The following is an 18,589-nucleotide window of genomic DNA, read 5'->3' on the forward strand; positions in this document are numbered from 1 at the left end:
ATCTGGGCAAAAAGTTTTTTAGGGTTTCATAAGTCTCAAAAGCCATTAATTGTGGACACAATTTTCTAGACTCACAAATGGGAGTTTTTTGCCAACTCCCTGAGCTGTTGAGATCCACATGTAACTTTTTGATTCCCTAAAAATAGCCTACTATTGACCAGAAACCTTACTAATAACAGTTGATTAACATATATTTTGTATTTTATGAATATTATTAATATATACTAAATTTTTACAATAAAGTATGCTGGAGAAAAGAATATTTTATTAAGAAATACATGGTGTAATCCCAGCACTTTGGGAAGCCGAGGCGGGTGGCTCACGAGACCACCCTGGCCAACATGGTAAAACCCCGTCTCTACTAAAAATACAAAAATTAACAGGGTGTGGTAGCACATGCCTGTAATCTCAGCTACTTGGGAGACTGAGGTAGGAAAATGCTTGAACCCGGGAGGCGGAGGTTACAGTGAGCTGTTACAGTGAGATCATGCCATTGCACTCCAGCCTGGGCAATAAGAACAAAACTTCGTCTCCAAAAAAAAAAAAAGGCTGGGCGTGGTGGCTCATGCCTATAATCCCAGCACTGTGGGAGGCCGGTGGGAGGTGGGTGGATCATGAGGTCAGGAGTTCAAGACCAGCCTGGCTAAGATGGTGAAACCCCATCTCTACTAAAAATACCAAAAAAAAAAAAAAAAAAGGGCCAGGCATGGTGTCAGGCGCCTGTATGTAATCCCAGCTACTCAGAGGCTGAGGCAGAGATTTGCTTGAACCCGGGAGGTGGAGGTTGCAGTACGCTGAGATCATGCCACTGGACTCCAGCCTGGGTGACAGAGTGAGACTCCGTCTCAAAAAAAAGAAAATCATAAGGAAGAGAAAATATATTTTTAGTACTGTATTTATTGATACCATAAATTGTTTATAAGATAAATCGTCTCAACTGTTGGACAGTTGCAGCTGTAGACCCCAATATACAGTACATATCAAGCAACTCAGCTTTTTCTTGTAATGTCATGACTTTTCTCTGCTTCTTGGGAGCACTTCCAACATCACTAGTGGCACTTCCTATGGGTCCCATGGTGTTAGTCAAGGTTCATGGTGTTGCAGTAAACATGATGAAAATATGTGAGAACCATGGATACTGCAGTATTCAGTCTATGAGAGAGATGAACTACTCACATGGAGATGGTTAACATTGCATTATATTTTAAGCAGGATACTCATTAACACTTGAGCTCACCCCAGTAACAACAGGAGGAGGCTACAAAATGATTGCAGTAGTACAGTATGTACTACAGTTAATTTTATGCAGTTATTTAATACTGCAACTTAGTTTACATTTCTCTGGACTGCAAATGGCATCATGTATGGTCTGTAAGTGTTTGTGTACGTAAGTTTTTTGATAAATTTTAGCTTTTTATTTTTTATTTATTTTTAGAGACAGGGTCTTGCTTTGTTGCCCACTCTGGTTTCAAACTCCTAGGACTTCAGGCGATCCTCCTGACTCGGCCTCCCAAAGTGCTAGGATTACAGGCGTGAGCTAGTATGTCCAGCCAATTTTAACTTTTTCTAATTTTTTAAATATTTCTTTTCTTTCTCTCTCCTTTTTTTTTTTTCTTTTTGGGATGAAGTCTGACTCTGTTGTCCAAGCTGGAGTGCAGTGATGCAGTCTCGGCTCACTGCAGCCTCCGCCTCCCAGGTTCAAGCAATTCTTCTGCCTCAGCCTCCTGTGTAGCTGAGAGTACAGGTGCACACCACCACGCCTGGCTAATTTTTGTAATTTTTAGTAGAGATGGGGTTCCACCATGTTGACCAGGCTAGTCTCCAACTCTTGACCTCCAGCCCCACCTTGGCCTCCCAAAGTGCTGGGATTATAGGCATGAGCCACTGTGCCTGGCCATTTTTTTTTTTTTTTTTTTTTAATATTTCTAGGCTATGCAGTTTGGGAGTTTTTTCAAATTGTCACAGATCTCCAGAAAGCTTTCTAACATGTTTATTGAAGAAATCTGCATATGGGCCAGGCGCAGTGACTCACGCCTGTAATCCCAGCACTTTGGGAGGCCAAGGTGGGCGAATCACGAGGTCAGGAGATCAAGACCATCCTGGCTAACACAGTGAAACCATGTCTCTATTAAAAAAAAAAAAAAAAAACCACCTGCATATGTACAGTTCAAGCTCATGTTGTTTAAGAGCCAACTGTACTTTCATGGGTATTTCAGGAATGCTCAACCAAAATTATATTCTTATGTCTACTATTAATCATTTAAAATGTTTTAGCCGTTTTAGTGTTCTTGTGTATTTTATATAAAATACTGTTTTGTTGTTGTTGCAGGGGCAATGTTAAATATTGTTCAAGATTCAGCACTTTTGGAAGCCATTGGTTGCCAGATGGAGATGGTAAGAAGCATACATGTAATCTGTCAGAGAATATCACTTTTGGATTTTATGTAAATTATATTCCAAAATGTCCATCTTTGTGAATTTTAAAGGCCCTTAGTTTGTAAATCCTGCTCATTGGCTCAGAAGGATTCTTTTTAAAAATAACATATATTTTGAGGTTTACTTTTCAGTGCCTCATCAGCTGTACATCAGGTTCCCAAGAGATTCTGTATGAGAGAAACTACAGCTAAATCCAGTCTTTATTTCTGAACAGTATCTACTTAAACTCTTACTTGTTTTGCTGTGGTGGCAAACTTGGTGGAATAACCTAGGAAAAGTCCTAGCCAGCAAGCAACTACTTTAACTTTTTCTTTCCCATCAATTCTTTGTAACCCCTCTAGACCTAAGTTTACAGGTCCCTCAAAGCACCAGTGCTTCTAAATCAAAAATGCTTCTCAGAGACTTCCAGTGCTCTCTGCTTTGTCTTCAAGATATATCATCCCTATACTTGGAGTAGAGGCAAGAGAATGGGGGGGTTAATAGGGTATACTGGGGTAAGTTGGGTATATGTAGTAAGTTGAGTAGATATAGGATGGGTGATCAAATTATTATTGAGGAAATTACATTCGTGTCTCAGTAGATGGTTAATAATAATTTACTGATCTGAGTATAATGAACTGTGTTCATATGGGGAAAAACGAGGGAAGTCTAACAGATAGGTTTATTAGCCCCTATACATATGGGAGTTAATACTAACCCTGGTATTTTATTGTTTGTGTTTTCTGATATAACTATATTTGAAAGTTGCTGTTTGTTTATTCATGCTTTTTAAGCTTATATTTCTGTTCTGAAGTTTTGCTTGGGAGGCACTAGGGTATTTTTTTTAAGGACCCGGAATCTAGTGAAGTCTAGTAAAGATGAAAAAGCTGGGCCAGCCCTTTGTAAATAGTGGCAAAGAAGACCCCAGTATGGGCACCTGTAGTAGTCAAACCCTTCATACCCTCCAGTAGATGTATCTATGTAAAAAAATACCACAGTGGTTTTAATCCCTTGTCAATTTCTATCTATTACTATCAGTTTGTACTATTCAGTTGGCACATTCTGCTTTATCAACATGGTTTCTAATTGACCTTTATTTATACTCGTAAACTGTGATGTAACCCTCAAACACTTGATTCATTTTCATTTGACTAGGGTGGTGGAGAAAATAACCTGAAGAGTCATAGTCGCACCAATAGTGGTATTAGTTCAACAAGTGGTGGAAGCACGGAGCCCACGACTCCTGATAGTGAGAGACCTGCTCAAGCTCTCTTAAGAGATTATGGTTAGTCGTGTTTCTTTTGAAATTCAAAGTTTAATAGAATGACTTTAATGCTTACATTTATAAAACAAAAACATTAAAAATTTTAATGTTCATGTTTTTTATGTACCTTAGTGTAGTAGAGAGGATGTCAGTCTTAAGCTAAGAAAAAGAAAACAAATCTTTTTAATTTAGCTGTATAGCTTTTGGGTAGTATATTAGATTTGGGGTAGTATATTAGATTTTATAATTGATGGTAATGGGTGATCAGGAAACATTTCTGAATTCTCTACTATGTGTGGTGGTAGAGAACCAAATAAGATGTGGGCTCTGCCTCAGAGCTCACAGTGTAGTGGCAGAGATGTCCAATAAGGCAGTTATTGCAGTGTGGCAAGGAGGGTGATGGGGGATGTATTAGATAGCAGCCCAGAGGAAAGCGTGTCTTCATGTTAAAACCTGTGTACCCCCTACTATAGCTCACTAGATTCATTAGCCCTGAAACATTTTTATTTTTTGTTCTGCCAACTAAAACATTTGCCAGCCAAGCATCCTATACAAGGTTGTCCCCTACCTTGGGCAGTTGTTTTATGGGTTCTGTGAGTTTGTGGGTACCTTTATGTTTTTCTGTACAAGTACTAACGGTGTATTGAATCTGTGAGCACTTATCCAACTAGATTGGAGTGATATCTAGATTCTTAGATGTGAGTTTAATTTTTTAATCATCTGGAGAGTTCATGAGCCATGTTCATGAGGTTCATGAGGCATGTCATGAGCCATGTTCGTGAGTTGATGAATTCATGAGGCATGTTTCTATGGTTTAAGTTTGCAACAAGTATCCTTGAGCATGTCAGATATATAAAGCCATTATGTGGATATTTGACACATTTAAATATTATATTTGTGAAGAAGTTATTTAAATTATCTTATTCACTGTGTATGTAGATTTAGGCGTTCTATAGGTTGAAAATTATTTTTCATGCTTTCTAAAACATGTTTAAGCTAAATAAATTTTTCAGTACTAGCTGGGCGCAGTGCCTCACGCCTGTGATCCCAGCACTTTGGGAGGCCAAGGTGGGCGGATCACCTGAGGTCAGGGATTCGAGACCAGCCTGTGAAACCCTATCTCTACTAAAAATACAAAAATTAGCTGGGGATGGTGGCAGGCAACTGTAATCCCAGTTACTCGGGAGGTCAGGGCAGGAGGCTCGCTTGAACCCGGGAGGCAGAGGTTGCCGTGAGCCGAGATTGCACCACTCTATTCCAGCCTGGGCAACAGAGCAAGACTCCATCTCAAAACAAAACAAAACAAAAACAAAGAAAAAAAGAAATTTTTCATTACTGCATGTGTTCTAATATAAATGTTTTAAGTGATTATTGTTTGTTTTAGCATTTTGAACTGGTGTTAGTGAGCTCTGCTTGTAATGTCGTAAACTATTTTTTACTAAGAAATCCTGATTTGTGTTAGTGTCGCATGAGTGTCTCTCTTTAATGATCATTCCTTTTTCTGTTGTCACTGCCCTCTTTCTGATAGGATCGACAGGTATAATGTCCCTAAAGCTTCCTTTATAAATTCAGTTTAATTTGTCCTTATTTAATTTTTCCTAATTTCCTACTAGCTAACTAGTGATTGCTTTTAAATATAGATTGGAGCCCAAATAAAAATACGTGTGGCTTGGTTATTTAATTTTTTTAGAAGTATTAAAGTAATCCTGGAGAATTAAATGTTAAAGTGTGTTTGAAAAGGCATTGCATGTGAGTTTTGATGGCTTAAACCCTGTAAGTAATTTCAACAGATGCTTGCTTTAGAGTACTTCCCAGCATCTGAGGAGGCTGTAAAATTAGAATTCTTTCCTCTATAAAGTTTGAAGGAAATGATTGATAGCCTTTTCATCACTCTTTTTGAAAATGTACCTCTCTATGAGTTGATAATTTAGAAACTTTAAGATTTACGTTGTTATAAAAATGACACTGAAACTGCCAAATCCCACAGTTGTGTGAAAGTGCATGAACCAGGAGCTAGAAGCTGCTCTGGTCTAGCACATATGCCTGTGCACTGTGTAGTTGGGCTTGGCACTCAATCCAGTGGGGTGGGGAACGTAGCACTGTGTGGGTGCCCGTCGTTCTCACTGTGGCTGCTGTGGTCTGTGCCTAGTGGATGCTGTGCTTCTCGTTACTAATGCTTAGTTGTTTTCCCTCCCTGTGGGATGTGGCATTGGGGTTATATCCTAGCTCTTAATACAGATTCAGCTGCTGGGCTCCTGATTCGCAGCATTCATCTCGTCACCCAAAGACTCAACTCCCAGTGGCGCCAAGACATGAGCATATCACTGGCAGCTTTAGAGCTCCTCTCTGGCCTTGCAAAGGTGAGGAAGACAGTCCTTTTATTTTAACCCAACAGCCTTGGGCCGTGGTTCTTTTTTCTGTATCTCTTGACCCCTTGTGTGGGTATTTTAATGTTGATCATACTCAAACATAGTTTATATCCAAAGTGTGCAAAGTTAAGCCTCCAAGTGATATTCTATGAACTGAACTTTACTTTTTAAAATAGATTCAAAGAGTATGAATGAGATTTTTACTGTTAAATTATAGGAAACATTTCAATACTTGTCATTTATTTGCATATGATAATAAAATACATATTGATTTTGTAAAAAATGGTTATCCTAATGTATACCATTTGGGATTACCTGTGGCTCTGCCATCCTCCATTATCAGAGATAAGTGAAAATTGGCTACACTTTTTTTTTTTTTTTTTTTTGAGACAGAGTCTTACTCTGTCGCCCAGGCTGTAGTGCAATGGTACAAACTCGGCTCACTGCAGCCTCTGCTTCCAAGCAATTCCCCTGCCTCAGCCTCCTGACTAGCTGGGATTACAGGCATACGCCATCACAGCTAGCTAATTTTTGTACTTTTAGTAGAGATGGAGTTTCACCATGTTGGTCAGACTGATCTCGAACTTCTGACCTCAAGTGATCCACCCGCCTTGGCCTCCCAAAGTAATAGGATTACAGGTGTGAGCCACTGCACCCAGCCTTAGCTACACTTTTCAGATTTCTTTCACAGCCATTATTTCAGTTTTGTGGAAACTTAGAACTTGGTGGTCATTTGTGCTTCTCTAAGTGTATTCTTTCTTTTGAGATGAAATTTGTATAATATAAAATTAGCCATTTAAAAACAAACAATTCAGTGACTTGACACATTCACAGTGTTAAGCAACTTCTACTTATAGGTCTAAGATGTTTTTATCATCCCTAAAGGAAGCCCCATACCCATGAAGCACTTTTGCTTCAGTCTACCCACCCTACTCCTCTGACAACCACCAGTCTGCATTTCGTCTCAATGGATCCACCTATTCTGGACATTTCATATAAATGGAATCATACAATGTTTGACCTTTTGTGTCTGGTTTCTTTCACTAAGCGTAATGTTTTCAAGTTTCATTTATGTTGTAGAATGTGTCACAACTGTATTCCCTTTTATGATTGGATAATATTTCATTGTGTGTATATACCCCAGTTTTTCCGTTTATCAGTTGACGGATATTTGGGTTGTTTTAATCTTTAGGCTGTTGTCAGGTAGTGCTGCTGTGAACATGTATGTACATGTATTTGTTTGAATACCAGTTTTCAATTCTTTTGAATGTACACCTAGGAGCAGAATTACTGGGTCATATGGTAACCCTATGTTTAACTTTTTGAGGAACTGCCAAACTGTTTTTCATAGTGACTGAATCATTTTACATTCCCAATGTATGAGAGTTTCACTTTCTTTGCATTTTCTCTAACGTCTAAGTGTTTTCTTATCAGTAAGATGAGCAGGATTATCTTACATATAATATATAATTGAGGAAATATAGAAAATATTTTGTGAACAAAAAGTTGATGAACAGGTGCTACTGTCTGGGATGATACGGTTCAAATCCTCGTTTTTCAGTTGTGGGAATAGGTGTCAGAGGCTGTGACTTACCTAAGCCATAAGAAACAAAATAAGTGATAAAACCTAAGGTGTTCTTACCACCACTTAGAGTTTACCTCAAAGATCCTCCAGAATGGACATCATAATTTTGCGAGAAGCACTTACTGGTACAGAAAATAAAAAACAGCCATTTGTGAGACACACAGGACCGCACTGCTGTCTTTGAGAGCAAGGTACTGTTTCCTGTGACCTTTAGTACACTCAGTAGTAAGGAATAATTAGTCCTAGACGGAGCACTGCTCTGGACTTGCCTAACAATTCATAAAGGGCTAACACTTCCTGATTTCATGATTTCCTGTAAGGCTACAGTAAATCAAAACAGCCTGGTATTGGCAATCCACAAATGGCTTGGTGGAAGAAAATAGTATATCCATACATAAGTGGTCATCTGATTTTTGGTGCAAAGGTAATTCAAAGGAGAAAGGATAGTCTTTTCAACCAGAGGTACTATAAAACAATTGGATATTCATATACAAAAAACAAAAAATTTTGATTCATACCTTGCACTATGAACAAAAATTAACTCAGACTGGCTGGGCACGGTGGTTCATGCCTATAATCCCAGCACTTTGGGAGGCTGAGGCAAGATGAGATCAGTCTGGGCAACATAGTGAGACTTTGTCTCTATTACATAAATATATATGTATAAACTAAACTATACAACTTCCAGAAGAAAACAGGAGAAAATCTTTGTGACCTTGGGATAGATTTCTTAGATGTTACGCTGTGGAAGAACAAACTGATATGTTGGACTTCAAAATTTAAAACTGCTGTTCTTTTTTTTTTTTTTTTTTTTTTTTGAGACGGAGTCTCGCTCTGTCGCCCAGCCTGGAGTGCAGTGGCCGGATCTCGGCTCACTGCAAGCTCCGCCTCCCGGGTTTACGCCATTCTCCTGCCTCAGCCTCCCGAGTAGCTGGGACTACAGACGCTCGCCACCTCGCCCAGCTATTTTTTTGTATTTTTTTACTAGAGACGGGGTTTCACCGGGTTAGCCAGGATGGTCTCGATCTCCTGACCTCGTGATCCGCCCGTCTCGGCCTCCCAAAGTGCTGGGATTACAGGCTTGAGCCACTGCGCCCGGCCGAAACTGCTGTTCTTTAGTAAACACTGTTAAAAGAATGAGATGACAGATCACAGGCTGGGAGGAAATGTTTACAAAGCATATATTTGATGAAAGATTTGTATTCAGATTACATAAAGAACTCTCAGAACTCAATAATAGCCTTTCCTTTTGGTGGTGCACAGCAGCAATATGGCGGTGAAAATTTCTAAGAAGAGGAAGTTTGATAGCATCTTAAGAAATAAACTGAGCGAGTTCTTCACTCAGAAGCTTGCAGAAGGTGACTACTCTGGGGTTAAGGTCCAAGTTGTAACAACCAGGATAGAAATCACTACCTTAGCTTCCAGGATGCAGAATGTTCTTCGTGAAAAGAACCACCGAATCTGTGAATTGGCCGAGGTAGTTCAGAAGAGGTTTGGCTTCCTTGAGGGCAGGTAAAGCTTTATGCTGAAAAGGTGGCCTAAAAGAATTCTCTGTGCCGTTGCCCAGACAGAGTCTGTACTGTAAACCACTATTAGGGTTTGCTGTGAGGAGAGCCTTCTGTAGCGTGCTATGGTTCATTATGGAGAGTGGGGCAAGAGCTGCGAGTTCATGGTGTCAGGGAAACTCTAAGGACAGAGAACTGAATCCATGAACTTTGTGTGTCATCTGATGATCCATAGCAGGGACCCTGTTAACTGCTACATTGATACCACCATCTATCATGTGCTGATAAGACAGGGTTTGCTGCGCGTCAGAGTGAAGCTCATACGTTCTGTGCCCAAGTGGTAAGATTGGCCTTAAGAATCCCCTGCCTGACCACGTGAGCACTGTGGACCCTAAAAATGAGATACTATTCGCCATGCCCATCTCAGGACAGATTAGGAAGCCATGCTCTACCCAGCCCCAGCTGCGTAATAGGGTCTCCTTGGCAGCTGGATCTGGAGTCTGGATGTTGCCTTGTAAAGACTTTTAATAAAATCTTTTAAGAAGACAAAACACAACAACAAAAGCCCTTAATAATACAACAAACAACCCAATTAAAAATTGGGCAAGGCCGGGCGCGGTGGCTCAAGCCTGTAATCCCAGCACTTTGGGAGGCCGAGGTGGGTGGATCACGAGGTCAGGAGATCGAGACCATCCTGGCTAACACGTGAAACCCCGTCTCTACTAAAAAAATACAAAAATTAGCCGGGAGCGGTGGCGGGCGCCTGTAGTCCCAGCTACTCGGGAGGCTGAGGCAGGAGAATGGTGTGAACCCGGGAGGTAGAGCTTGCAGTGAGCTGAGATCCGGCCACTGCACTCCAGCCTGGGGGACAGAGCGAGACTCCGTCTCAAAAAAAAAAAAAAAAAAAATTGGGCAAAAGATTTGAATAGATGTTTTATCAGAGACGATATACAGATGACAAATAAGCATATGAAAAAATACTCAATATCATTAATTATTAGGGAAATGCAGTTAAAACCATGATGAGATACCACTGCAAATCTCTTAGAATGGCTGAAGTATAAAAGACTGGCCATACCAAATGTTGGTGAGGATGTGGAGGAACTGTTGATGGGAATGTTAAATGGAACCACCATTTTGGAAAACAGCTTGGCTGTTCCTTAAAAAGGTAAGCATACACCTACATATGACCCAATAATTCCACTCCTAGGAGGTAAGAGAACATATGTCGATACAAATACCTTGTACATGAATGTTTATAGCAGCTGTAATTATAATATCCAGAAGCTGGAAATAACCCAATGTCCGTTCATAGGTAACTAGATAAATTGTGGTATATCCATGTAATGGACTACTGTTCAGCAATATAAATGAATGAACAATTGATACACCCAAAAGTGTAGCTAAATCTGAAAATAATTATGCTGAGTGAAAGAAACCAGACCAAAAAAAGGTACATATTGTATGACTTTTAAATGATTTTATTTCTTTAAACTCTAGAAAACGCAAGCTAATCTATAGTGACAGCAGATCAGCAGTTGCTTAGGGAGAGGGGCAAAGAGGAGTAGGAGGAAGGATTACAAAGGTGCATGAAGAGATTTGGAGGTGATAGATATATCCACTGTCGATCGTGGTGATACCTCACAGGTGCATACTTACGTCAGAATTGACCAGTTGTATACCTGAAATATTGGGCAGTTTACTGTATGACAGTTATGCCTCTGAGCAGCTGCACAGAACTTTCTGCAGAACCTAGAGCATCACTGTGAGGTTGGGTTAGGGGTTTAAAAATGTGCCCATGTTCTTTCAGTCTCTGGCAATGATGGACAGGTGTACCCAATGGGTTTGGGTTTTAGGGCATGAAAAACTATGCTAAAATGAAATACTGTTTCAGCACTTGAAAAATGCCACTATTTTGGGGGGAGTATTACAATACATCTGAAATAATCTGTTCCTATATATACATAATATAAAAAAGCAAGGCTTCCTGTAGTGTATCACATTGTCAAATAGGTCAAGCTTCAGTGCAAATGCTTTGAAATTGGTACAGTAATTCCTGGCTGATTGTTTTTGTTCTCCAAATGAATATGCTTAGGTAAAGGTGATGGTTGACTCAGGAGACCGGAAGCGAGCCATCAGTTCTGTGTGCAGCTACATTGTGTATCAGTGTAGTCGGCCAGCTCCTTTTCACTCTAGGGATCTGCACTCCATGATAGTGGCAGCTTTTCAGTGTCTCTGTGTCTGGCTGACAGAGCACCCTGATATGCTTGATGAAAAGGTGAGTTTATTTTATTTTAAACCATTAAGTAAAAACAAAAATGTGTGCTAGCAAAATGCCTTTTGAAAGAGAATATCTAAATTTAAATACAGTATTGTACACTTTATAAACTGAAAATACTTGTTAGATTACAGTGAAACCCTTTTCCTTTTGGGTACAACTTGAAAACTGTTCATTTTGCTTACATTTGGTTGCAAATTAAGTCATAGAGAAATTCTTTAGAAAGATGGGACCTTGACTAATTTATCTGAACTATCAAGACTGTTGTTTCTTGAAAGGATGGTAGCCTGGAGATAGCTAGTAGGCACTTCGGTCACCCTTCACCAAACAAAGAAGGGCAGATGATTGCCAGGCTGCAAACCTAGAGCACAGCTCGTCCTAAAGGTTGCTTCTATGGAAATATGTTACTCCATACTCATTTCTTCACTCTCAAGTGGACGCAGATAACTAGTCCACGTTCCCTACCATTGTTCCATGTAATGTCTTCCTTATAGGGAAGCAAGTGTTATAAGGAATTTACAGTGCAAATAAAAGGAGAGATCATTCGATATTTATGGAGACCTTTATGTAGTTTAAGGAATAATATTGTTGATTAAATCTTAGTCATTTTCATTATGGCTTCTGAAGTTATAATACCAGAAATTACCTAAAAATGTCAATGACAAGATTTCCTTTGGATATTAATAATATGTCTTAAACCATCCCCCTCACTTTGATAGCTAAGTCCAGAGATGCTGTCTGTCTCTCTGTGGTTACACTATCCCAGGCTTAACTGAATTATTAATCTCTTTGGTTTGTGCTTTTGTGATTTACAGTCTTTGGTAATTTAACAAGAAAGTTGAATTGAATTTATTTATCTAACACTCTAAACACCAAAATTTAGTTCTTTAAAGAGAAATTGGGGGGTGGGGGTGTAAAGTTTATTGTATTACTATGAAGTTAATATATACTCATTAAAGAAATTAGCAAGAATCTGGAGCCCTTCCACCAAAACACAACCACTGCTAGCATGTGGATGGATTTCCTTGTCTTCTCATGAGAAAGATGTGTTACAAAAATTGATCTGCCTTTCCTGCTTTTAGGACTGCCTTAAGGAAGTACTGGAGATTGTGGAACTGGGTATCTCAGGAAGTAAGTCCAGGAACAGCGAGCAAGAGGTCAAGTACAAAGGAGATAAGGAGCCAAACCCTGCATCTATGAGGGTAAAGGATGCTGCTGAAGCCACCCTAACATGGTATGGAAGTGACCGCACAGGGATTGTGCCTAGGAACTAGATGGGGTTAGCAGTGATCCATGTTGTTTCCTTTCCTTCCCGATTGTTCAGCATTGCATTATGCAGCCCCTTTAGGATACTTTTTCTCCAGAAACAAAATGGAAAGAAAATCTATATATATTTTTTTACCTGTTTTTTAGACCAAAAGAAACTAGGAACTTGGGATTGAGAGTTTGAGTTCTTCTTTTTCTATACTATTTGATGTTAATTCAAGTCATACCGTGTTAGAGCTAGACTTACTGTACCCCCTCACTTTGATGCTAAGTCCAGAGATGGTGTCTGTCTCTCTGTGGTTACACTATTAGATCTGCTTTACAGCTCAGTGGTCTGTATTCTCTCCTATACCATTTATATTACATAGTATAGGTTCATTCAACCAAGATTTATGAACTCTCCTAAGAACTGAGAATAGGATCATAAAGATAAATCTGATTTAGTCACCATTATGTCTACCATCTTGTCTGGTAGGGAAGATAAAATATGAACACAAATAGCTATAATATTAGGTGGAAAATAAGTGCTCCAAGAGAAGAGGTATAAATAAAATGCTAGGGAGTTGGAAGGAAGAAATGAATACTTCCAGATAAGGGGAAGTCAGAGTAACATTCTTAGGGAAAATGACATTGGACCTGACTCTGAGAGGATGGGTCAAGTTTGAGCCGCAAGCCAGAGTACAGGGTGGGTAAGAAGGCACCAAGACTGCTGTTTTGAGCATTTTGGTGTAGTAAAGGAGTAAAAACAGGGAGTTTGGTATCTTGAAAAAGAGTAGCAGAGAAAGTTGAGAGAGTTTATGTTTGGCTTGTAAGTGAGCATAGTGGAAAGAGGGAAGGAAGGCAGCTTAGTCACATTTGTGGACTAAATGGAACAGTTAGTGAAGATTAGGTGGAACCATAGTACACATGGAAAGATGAGGCTCATGAAAGGACATGTGCAGATGAAGGCTCAGAAAATGTAAAAGCAGAAAGGAGAAGTGGCAAGTCAGTCTGGGCTGGGGCGTCTTGGTCTTAGTAAAGCAGGCAAAACCGCTTGAAAATTTGTGTGTAAGTCAGCCCTTACCAAGATCCCAGCATCTTCTATGAGTTTAGTGGCCTGTTGCTTACTTGGGACATGCACAATGAAGTTGGATTTGTTTCTGTTCCTGTGGGCTTAAGTCATTCAGTGAAGTTTTAGAAGAGTGCTTCCTGTCATTTAGTCCTGCTTACTATGCAAATACTGGACTTTCGGTGACTTTATGGAGGTTTGGCAAATAGCTAGAAAATAATATTTAAAAAAATGTGAATACAGCTACTGAAACATGCGCTTACGCTGATGATGAATACTAGAAGTAATACAAGTTCAGAAAGAAGACCATATGTGGGCCAGGGGAGCCTTAAAAGTGTCATAGGCCCGGGCACAGTGGCTCATGCCTGTAATCCCTGCACTTTGGGAGGCCGAGGAGGGCAGATCACAAGGTCAAGAGATCGAGACCATCCTGGCCAACATGGTGAAACCCCGCCTCTACTAAAAATACAAAAATTAGCTGGGCGTGGTAGTAGTCCCAGCTATTCAGGAGGCTGAGGCAGGAGAATCGCTTGAACCCAGGACACGGAGGTTGCAGTGAGCCAAGATCACACCGCTGTGCTTCATCCTGATGACAGAGTGAGCTTCCATCTCAGAAAAAAAAAAAAAAAAAAAAAAAGTTGTCATGGAACTAAAACGTGATGTATGTCTTGAAGAGTAAGAAGGATATGGAGAGAAAGGAGGGGACATTTCTCATTATGCAAAAATAAGCTTGATCCATCCTAGCCTGGACGGGGTGTTCTATGAGTGCATGACTGGCAGTGAGGATTGCATATGTGCTCAGGGTGAGTAGAGTCTTGGGATGCTTCTTCTCAACCTCACCAGTAAGCTAGATGGCTTATCTGTTTCTCTTCAGCTGTCTTGTCTCTGCTAGCAACTCGACAAATGGTATCTCCAGTTTTCAGTCTTAACTGTCGTCATGAAACGTGTCCCTAACCAGATTTCTGTGTTCTCTCACAATTGCTGCTTTGTGTTAGTATCATTGCTGTTTGCCAGTTATGCAAACACAGAACTTTGGCTGTTTGTCTGATTTGTCTTTCTGTCATTCCCCATGTAAAGCCAGTGACTGAGTTAAACAGATTTTATTTTTGTAAAGTATTTCCTCCATTCTCTCCAACCTGGATAGCATCCTAGTCCAGGCCCTCCTCACTTCTTGCCCAGTTGCCCTATTTTTGATCTCTTAGCCCTTCTTGTTCATCTTTTATTCTATTGCAAAACTCATCATCCTTAAGCACAATTTTGATTCTACTGCTTGAATGATTGAAAACCTTGAGTAGATCTGTTTCCTTCCTTGTCTAAACTCCTCGATTTGGTTTTCAAGGGCACCATCTGATCTTTTCCACCACTGCTTTGCAGCTTGTCTCTTCTGCCGTTGTCAGGCCTGACAGAGCACTGTGGCTATGAACTGGCTGTGCTTACACCTGTTTATGCTCTTCCCCTGGGTTTCAGGACCTCTTTTTTCTTCCTTTGGCTACATCTTCCACTGTTCGGTGCTTATAGCAAATCAGGCTACCTCCATGGGGCCTTTGGTTATTCCGCTTCTAAAGATGACTCTTTTCTGCACTTCTGTGCTCATTCTCTCTGACCCTAATGCACAGCGTGGAATTTTACACTGTCATGATTGTACCTGGTTATGTGTGATGCGTGCTAGTGTTGTCTCCCCAGTCTTGGTAGAGAGCACATTGGCCTCTTTGCCAACACAATGCTGAACACATAGTAGAAAATTATGGAGTACAGATTAGCTGGTTAGGTTTTTTTTCCCCTCTGTGTACACTAATACAAATTCAGGATTAGGGCTCTTGGAAGTCATTTCAACAGTCCCTTTTCCTGTCACCTTTAAGACATGTGTACCAAGTTATTTAGCCTCTAATTTGGAGATTTTCTAACCCCCAAGCTTGCCTATTTCATTTTGTTAAAGACTTGATACTTTACATCAAGCTAAAATCTCTCCCACTTCTATGCGTTGGTTCTGATTCATACTTTTGATCATTAAATCCTTTTTGTCCAGGCAGTAGCAGTATCCAAAAGCAGTCCTCATGTTCTCTCTGGTTCACTTCCACCATTACCTTCAGTTTTTTTGTTTTGTTTTGTTTGTTTTTTTTAAATATTACAAAGATTCAAGTACCTTTATCATCCTGGTTATTCTCAACTGGCATAGGTTTGACTATGCGCCTCTTACAGGTGGTTTACAGAGTATAATACTCTATTATTATTATTTTTTTCTTGAGACAGAGTCTCGCCCTGTCATGCAGGCTGGAGTGCAATGTCATGATGTTGGCTCACTGCAACTGCTGCCTCCCAGAGTCAAGCAATTCTCCTGCCTCAGCTTCCCGAGTACCTGGGACTACAGGGGCGTGCCACCACACCCTGCTGATTTTTGTGTTTTTAGTAGAGATGGGATTTCACCATGTTGGCCAAGCTGGTCTCGAACTTCTGACCTCAGGTGATCCACCCGCCTCGGCGTCCCAAAGTGCTGGGATTATAGGTGTGAGCCACTTGCACCCAGCAGAGTACAATATTCTAGATATGTTTTAATGATCTTTAAACTCTGTATAATATTACGTTTTCATTAAAATGTACTCAGACTGCATTGCATTTTTGAGAACTTGGTGATTTGCATTAAGTCAACTAAAATCCTTGAGTTTTTTTTTCACACGTTTACCTTTCATCTGTTTTTCTCATCCTGTACTTGTTTGGGAATGTTTGAAAGTAATGCACAGAACTTTACATTTAAACCTGAAATTTCTTCACCTAAGATTTACCTCATTATTTTTAGTCTTTAAGATTCTTTTGGATCTCAACTGTTTCTATGGTATGTTATCTCTGCAGCTCAGCTTTTGGTCAACTGCACATTTAATGAGCATACCCTATGTGTTCTAAATACATTGATAAAAATATTGAACAGATAGACTCCCAAAGCACATTGTCAGAACATTTCCTTCAAGTCCACAGGGATTTTTAAATCTATCTACAAGTTCATGATATTATATGAAACAGCATTTCATATAATATGAAATGGGAGTAATAATGGTATATGGGAATAATAGTGGTACCTATGAGAATAGGATTGTTAGGATATTATGTGAATTGTTGTGATATGATATTGTATCACATAATATTATAACAATTCCATCAGATAGGTACCATTATTATTCCCATTTTGTAATGAAGGAACTGTAGCACAGAAAGAAAGTATCTTGAAACAAAGATTTTATCTTGTGATTCTAATATCATCCACCCCTTCATATGCATCTCATTTGGAAAACCAGTATTCCACAACGCATTTGTCATCTCAAATCTCAGCTTGAATGGCCTCTCCTCTTTCACTCTAAGGTGTGAACCCAAAGATCTCTAACAATGGAAAGGAACATTGCTCAACAGATTATTTTTCTTCCATTTCCTCTCCTCCTAAAAGGAAGACTGCCTCAGAACTTCAGGGACCAGGAGAACTTGGCATTAGTTCAGGCCTCTAGTGGTTTGCAGAAAATAGGAGAAACACCAGGAGATCAATGATGAGAAAAATATGGCTTTTAAACACCAGGAGATCAATAATGAGAAAATATGGCTTTGGTTTTCTAAAATGGGATAGAGATGGTTGTCACAAAACATATGGAGCCAGGCACGGTAGCTCACGCCTGCATTCCCTGCACTTTGGGAGACTGAGGCGGACGGATCACGAGGTCAGGAGATCGAGACCATCTTAGCTAACACGGTGAAGCCCTGTCTCTACTAAAAATACAAAAAATTAGCCAGGCATGGTGGCGGGCGCCTGTCGTCCCAGCCACTCGGGAGGCTGAGGCAAGAGAATAGCATGAACCCAGGGCGAAGCTTGCAGTGAGCCAAGATCGCACCACTGCACTCCAGCCTGGGTGACAGAGCGAGACTGCCTCAAAAAAAAAAAAAAAGCATGTGTAATATGAGCTTGCTGTATTCCATGCAAGATTCTAAGATGTCAAATCAAATAGGTTGCCTGTAAGGGAGTAGGTCACTGAGATCAAATTATACCAGCTTAACCGTATTTTCTCTTCTGGATATGGACCAGACTGGAAAGTGAGATTAAATGTCTCTGAAATAGACATAGAAATATGCATCTGGGGTAAAGGGCTTTTTAATCTTGGAGGGGAGAGTCTGGACAGTATGCCATGGCATTCACTACAAGGAGTAAATCTGACCTGTCGAGAAGCATGGCTGTGGTCCATTAAAATTCAGAAGAGTGAAAGGGGACACATTGATGCACAAGGTAAACTGAAGATTTTGCTTTGGGAATTAACTGTTATCTTTTCCATTCTCCGTAGCATTATGCAGTTGCTCGGCGCATTTCCTTCACCTAGTGGTCCTGCCTCTCCTTGTAGTCTTGTGAATGAGACCACTTTGATTAAATACTCCAGGCTGCCAACCATAAACAAGCATAGTTTCCGGTACTTTGTCTTGGATAACAGTGTCATCCTGGCAATGCTGGAACAACCTCTTGGAAATGAGCAGAGTAAGTTTTAGTACTTTGAGCCTTCTCTACTGCTTAATCAGTGTTACCAGTACCATGAAGCTGTTTCCAGGATCTGGGAAGGACAGCCTACAGATTCAAAGTAGGTCAGAAAGACTTCTAGCTGTGGGACGATAGCACCTGAAAAATAGGAGGCCAAAAAATAGAATATACATATTAGATAGAGTCTTTTAAAGGCTCTTGATGTGCATCTGAACTAGCTCTGTAGTTTTATAGAAGGTGATGTTTTAGTGGGATCCATTGTGTTGTTTATCTTTGTCACTTTTTCTTCCCCTTTAAACTTTGGATCCTGCCCCTCTGCTCCCCTTCCTCTCACTCCTCATGTTCTATATCAATTGTT

The 18,589-nt window shown here is 40.1% G+C and overlaps 1 protein-coding gene across 12 annotated transcripts in view; it reads left to right on the plus strand.

The window, feature by feature from the left end:
* The window catches only part of RALGAPB (Ral GTPase activating protein non-catalytic subunit beta), a 110,003-nt gene that overhangs the window by 59,576 nt on the left and 31,838 nt on the right, over nucleotides 1–18,589 (plus strand). For 6 of the 12 annotated variants that reach the window (XM_015149029.3, XM_077951802.1, XM_015149033.3 and 3 more), the window contains 6 exons: nucleotides 2,330–2,394; nucleotides 3,571–3,700; nucleotides 5,918–6,039; nucleotides 11,234–11,416; nucleotides 12,499–12,650; nucleotides 18,044–18,231. In XM_015149029.3, coding sequence (XP_015004515.1) covers nucleotides 2,330–2,394; nucleotides 3,571–3,700; nucleotides 5,918–6,039; nucleotides 11,234–11,416; nucleotides 12,499–12,650; nucleotides 18,044–18,231 — 840 coding nt within the window. Of the gene's footprint in view, nucleotides 1–2,329; nucleotides 2,395–3,570; nucleotides 3,701–5,905; nucleotides 6,040–11,233; nucleotides 11,417–12,498; nucleotides 12,676–17,999; nucleotides 18,232–18,589 lie in introns of all 12 variants that reach the window. The other 6 variants (XM_015149027.3, XM_077951801.1, XM_015149031.3 and 3 more) reach the window with 3 other exon arrangements.

The sequence above is a fragment of the Macaca mulatta genome, chromosome 10 (assembly GCF_049350105.2).
Source record: "Macaca mulatta isolate MMU2019108-1 chromosome 10, T2T-MMU8v2.0, whole genome shotgun sequence".
Lineage (NCBI taxonomy): Eukaryota > Metazoa > Chordata > Mammalia > Primates > Cercopithecidae > Macaca > Macaca mulatta.